The sequence below is a fragment of the Monodon monoceros genome, unplaced genomic scaffold (assembly GCF_005190385.1).
Source record: "Monodon monoceros isolate NGI ecotype Baffin Bay Population unplaced genomic scaffold, NGI_Narwhal_1 Super_Scaffold_19, whole genome shotgun sequence".
Taxonomy (NCBI): Eukaryota; Metazoa; Chordata; class Mammalia; order Artiodactyla; family Monodontidae; genus Monodon; species Monodon monoceros.
The window spans coordinates 2213387-2218968 of NW_021703775.1; the positions used below are offsets into that span (position 1 = coordinate 2213387).

A 5582-nucleotide genomic window follows, 5' to 3' on the forward strand; every position below is an offset into this window, starting at 1 on the left:
GGGTGGCAGAGCTCAGGGGCGTCCAGGCAGCCCGGGTGGCAGAGCTCAGGGGCGTCCAGGCAGCCCGGGTGGCAGAGCTCAGGGGCGTCCAGGCAGCCCGGGTGGCAGAGCTCAGGGGCGTCCAGGCAGCCAGCCTTGCTCTGCCTGTTCTTAAGCGCGTGGCCCATGCAGTTGTGGCATTGGATTGGCACCGCCTGGCGCGGGCCCTGCCGTTTCTAACCAGCAGGTCCCACCCCACAGACAGGATCCGGGGCGCCGGGCTCCCCATGGAGAGCGCCATCCTGCTCGGGAAGCTGGAGCAGCATGAGGAGGCCCTGCGCATCCTGGCCCACGAGCTGGCCGACTTCCCGGCAGCCGAGGGCTACTGCCTGTGGCGCTCCGAGGGCCGGGCCCCGCCGTACCGCCGGCGGCTCTTCCAGCTGCTGCTGGCCATCTACCTGGGCCCCGGCCCCTCTGCGCCCGAGCTGGCCGTGGCCGCCGTGGACCTCCTGAACCGCCGTGCCACCGAGTTCGACGCGGCCCAGGTCCTGCAGCTGTTGCCGGGCACGTGGTCGGTGCAGCTGCTCTGCCCGTTCCTGATGGGGGCCGTGCGGGACAGCGTCCACGCCCGGAGGACCACGCAGGTGGCTATGGGCCTGGCCAAGTCAGAAAACTTGATCTACAAGTACGACAAGGTGAGAGCCCGGCCGTCTCAGGCGAGACGTGTGATATGAGGTCGGTTTTACCCGTGGAAAAACAGTCCTTGTCCGTTTCTTCTCTGTAACTTCAACACACGTGATTTCGTCACACAGACACAGGTGTGTGAGCCCAGGCGGGAGCCGGGCCGGCAGGTGTACGGTGGGGGCAGCTTCCCGCCCCTTTTAGACACTGACGGTCCGCAGAGCCGCGCTCCGGGCCCTGGTCCACGCTGCACGTCACGGTGTCACTGCATCCGCACAGCGCTTCCGGGCACAATTGCGTCCCCGTCACAGAAGGGGGGGCAGGGGCACCAGGAGGTGACACAGGACACAGGATCCCAGCTGTGGACTGCAGGCTGATTCAGAGCTGCACGTTCCGGGTCCCCATCTCTGTCCCCTGGGCTTGCTGTGACTAATAATAACAAATCCCATAGGCCGGGGGCTCAGACGACACGCATCCTGTTCTTACCGTCTGGGGGCCGGGAGCCCGAGATCCAGGCGCTGACAGATTCGGGGCCCATTGAGGCCCCCTTCTCACTGAGCTCACGGGGCCGGGAGCCAGCGCTGGTCTCTTCCCCCTCCATAAGGGCCCTGAGGCTGTCCTGGGGGCCCACCTCCAAACACCATCCCACTGGGGGTCAGGGCCTCGATGTTTGGTGAGAGATACAGGCATTCAGTCCATAACCTCCCCAAGCTTATCCAGAGGAGGCTTCTCTCTGGTGAGGCCCAGACGCCCTGCAGCCAGGAACCTGTCCTTCCGGAGCAGGAATCCGCCGTGTTCCTCCCGCTGGGAAGCCTTCATTGACTCCCCAGTGGAGAAGCCGAGGCCGGCAAGATTCAGCCTCCCTCCTCTGGCCTGTCCCTGCCCGTCCCAGGGTGCTCAGAACCTCCCAATGGACTTGCCGTTTCGTACGTACGGCCTTAGAATCCACCGTTTCCTCTGCCTGAGACGGCTCACCTCTTCCTTTCGCGCCTGGTGAACGCCTACTCGAAACCCCGCCTAAGTCTTTCATTTGTGAAACCTTCCCATCCCTTGAAGCAGACGGGTGCCCCGTGTGCCAACTCACGTGCTGCATCCATAACCGTCCCCTTCCCTGTTAGGCTTTGGGTTCTCTGAGGGCAGGAACTTCCTTTATTTATCTCGGTATTCCTGAGCCAACCTGGCATCTTGAAGGCATTGAATGTTTGCTGAATGACTAAAGAAACTAATGAGTAGGGTGAATTCACTAAGCCGTCACCCTGTCCTGCCACTAGGCTGACTTGCTGGGCTGATTCACGCAAATTGTGCAGAAAGGCTTTTAGCTTGCAGAACTCAAGTCCTGTTTAATCAGACAAGAAATAATAAAGTTTTGTTAGTTTTGTTAGTTAACATTTAAAGAAAGGAAGTGACGTTTCCTGGGGCCGGTCAGGAACGTGCCACGGATCAACCCCATGGGTTTGACCCAGTCTCTTATTTGGGCCTTAACGTTTCTTGTTTGCAAACGAGGGGAGCAGGGAATTAGATAGCTTTCCTGGTCTTGTCAGCTGTAACGCCCCATGATTCTGTAATAGGCCTTGCTTGAATAGATCAGAGCTCAGAGAATGTCTGAAAGATCTTGGTGAGCAATTCCTCTGCCAGACAAGCAGCAATTACTTTTGGGAAATAAGAAGGCGGTTTTGTAGCTTTTTTGACTTTTCCAGTTCCGGAGGGTGTTTTTGTTTATTTTCACCGCTGATACTCTGTTTCGAGAAATTGATCTTAAAGCTGTCCTCACCAGTGATAGTAACAACCCATGGGGTGATGCGTGTCAGCTCTGAAGACCGGTGTCACTTATGTCACAGGCGTCCCTGTCTTTGTTTCTTTTTGCAGATGAAGCTGAAAGGAAGCTCAGTTCGGCTCTCGGACAAAAAGCTTTGCCAGATGTGCCAAAACCCCTTTTGCGAGCCCGTGTTTGTTAGGTATCCCAACGGTGGTCTCGTCCACACCCACTGTGCGGCCAGCAGGCACACGAACCCCAGCTCCCCCAGCCCCGGGGCTCGGACTTGAAGAGGCTGGGCCGAGGGCTCCTTACCAAGCCGGCCAGGTGCACAGAGTAGGAGGCCGCGTCAGCCGCCATCTGGTGCTGGGGGGCTTCAGTCGTGGGAAATGGGGCCGACCCCCTGCATTGGATGGAAATGGATAATCCCCGAAATAGAGACAGGCCAGATTCACCCGTCCAGGGACATCGCCACCCAAAACAGATGTCTGCTCTGAAAGGAAATGAGCCTTCCTGTGCCACCGGGACAAACCAGACCCCGCACCCCGAGCCCCGATCTGTAGACATGTATTTGCCCTGGAAACGTTTGCTCCGGTGGCACGGAGGGGACCGCGTCCTGGCAGGCGAGCAGCCAGGACGCAGAGCTCTCCATCCTCACCGCCTGGCCACCGGCCACCCTGCGGGCTCTGCCTTTGCCCTGAGGGACAGCTGACCTCAGGGAGGTATCCCATCTGGCTTGCAACCCCTAAAAGGTCTGCCTGGGTACCCAGGCCCTCCCTTTGGGGTAAATTCATCCGCTTCTGGATGCCTCGCACGTGAAGGCTCCGAGAAGCTGGGACGCGCCGGAATGAGCTGCTCGCAGGTCTGGAGCTGACGGTGGGGACAGGAGCACACGGCGCATCGCCCGCCGGTTTGTAACTCCGTGATTAACATGTTCAATTAGAACTTTTAATTTGGTGTTATATCCTCTTGGTGATTCTTCTCTCTTTTGGAAATTCACCTCCGTCATGTTCATTCGGGACGTTTTTCTTTGCACCACCACCCGCCCCACTGATCCCTCGAGAAATTAAAAGGGAAAGGTCGTGAGCACAAGCTGAGTGTTTTACGGGGCGGCTGGTGGTCACCTCCATGCTGGCCAGGGCGGGCCGTGGGTGATGGCTGCCCTGCGCGATGGGGATGTCACCCCTCCCGAGGGAGCGCCGCCCCCAGAGGAAGTCCAGGCGGGCTGCCTTACCTCTAGCACTTTACACGCCTGCCCTGCGGCTTCCTGGACACACAGGACAGACACCTCCCCGCATCACAGACCCCACGTCCATTCCGCGTCTCTGTCCAGCATCGCGGAGAAGCTGACGCTGTTGTTACTTCACTGCCCTCTTCTGAATTTCTTCCTGGTGTTTATCGACTCTATCGGGGACTAAGAAGAAAGATGCCGTGACGCCTGGTAAACGTGCATCAGTTCGTGCGTGTGACGAGGGGACCCCGGGATCCGGCCCCTCTCCTTCAGCCCAGGCCTTAACAGACGGGGTGGAGAGCTCATCCTCCCTTCTGTGAAGACGCTTTCTGTACTGATCACGGTCACTGTTCTCTTTCCTCTTGTGATTCCAGGGGGTCCAGAAAGCAAAGGCATCCGTGCACTCTTCCCTACTGTGTCTCGATTTCTAAAGAATAAATGATGAAGAAATTCTTGCAGCTCAGCCGTGTGCTGTGTAAGCTGGTGTGAATGAAAGCCCAGTCATGAGTCTTACCCTGCGGATGGCTGTGAAGGAACGGCCATGTCACTGGGGACGTTACCATTACGACTCGTGAGTTTGGGGTTATCCCTCAGAGAACAAGTGACTAGGACACGGAAAACTGCACCTCTAAAAGCACTGTTTCTCTCCGCGAGATGGGTACAGTCCTGGAAAAGCCTTCTGATTGTTCCTTTCTCACTTGGGGGCACTGGTCTCTCTCTGCTCTGAACATTGATCAATATTTTGAAATGTTTGTGATCCTTTAGAATAATGGGAACTGAAGTTGAGCAGTTTCTATCTCTACTCTAGAATCCTCTAATGCAGCGGAATTCTCTGACCCTGTGCAGAATTGTTAAAAACCTTGCCTTTCTCTAACTCCCACAAGGCCCTTTTCTCAAATCATATTTTTTAAAGAAGTACGTGGTTCTTTCTAAAGACCTGCTGTCTTGTGATTGTGCCATTGGTTAGAGGAATTAGAGCCATCACTTGGCCCTTGTCCCCCTGGGTCGGTTCGATGTCACCATCCTCGTTAAAATAGCATGAACCGGACTCAGCTTAGTATTCTCTGGGCAGGACTCTTCAATTTCACGAGCTGGTTATCTGCTGTCGCTTATCAGGTATCCATGTGGGAGTGGCACGTGGGCTATGGAGTCTTGAGCCCACGCTCAGAGCCGGAAGGCCCGGGCCTGAGCCCCGGATGTGCTTGCAGTGGGGCTCCAAGGGCCCTGGGTACCACCCTTGAGTCACTGCCTGTCACACAGCCAGGGTAACCTGGGCTTCCCCCTCGCCCGCCTATGGAAACCTGGTCGTTTCAACTTTACCCTTTGCCCCTGGTTGGATCCCAAATACACAAGATGTACAAATGTAAACTTGTTGATTTTATTAAAATTCTTTTGATTCTTTGTCCCTCCTGTAATTGTTTTTTAAATAAAAGTTATCTCGGTGATGTGATGGTTTCTGCTCGCATGGCACCTAATAGCCCAAGGGGCCATAGAACTTAGTCATCTGCCCTGGTGGTGCCTTCCAGCTCCTGCAAAAGGACTTGCATTGGTCGTTCCTCAAATCCTTTGGTGTTGCTTCACTACATTTTAAACAATGCACTTTTTTTTTAAATTTTTTTTTTTTTTTTTGCGGTACGCGGACCTCTCACTGTTGTGGCTTCTCCCGTTGCGGAGCACAGGCTCCGGACGCGCAGGCTCAGCGGCCATGGCTCACGGGCCCAGCCGCTCCGCGGCATGTGGGATCCTCCCGGGCCGGGGCACGAACCCGCGTCCCCTGCGTCAGCAGGCGGACTCTCAACCACTGCGCCACCAGGGAGGCCCCTCTCTGCAGCTTTTTGCAGCCAGGGAAGGGAAACAAATAGTTATAATGCAGCCTGCAATCCAGAGTCCTAAATTAGTGCAACAAGACACGTGGTAAGAAGGAATTAGAAAGCAACA

General features: G+C 56.2%; 1 protein-coding gene across 2 annotated transcripts in view; it reads left to right on the forward strand.

Moving 5' to 3' along the window:
• Positions 1-5208, forward strand: part of TGFBRAP1 (transforming growth factor beta receptor associated protein 1) — a 44265-nt gene extending 39057 nt beyond the window's left edge. The window contains exons 11-13 of one of the 2 annotated variants that reach the window (XR_003794909.1): positions 241-674; positions 2527-3323; positions 4019-5208. Coding sequence is in view for 1 of the 2 variants with exons in the window: in XM_029231985.1 (XP_029087818.1) it covers positions 241-674; positions 2527-2703 (611 nt within the window). In the remaining variant the exon portion in view is untranslated. Of the gene's footprint in view, positions 1-240; positions 675-2526; positions 3565-4018 lie in introns of those variants that run through there. The other variant, XM_029231985.1, reaches the window with a different exon arrangement.
• Positions 5209-5582: the final 374 nt, after the last annotated feature.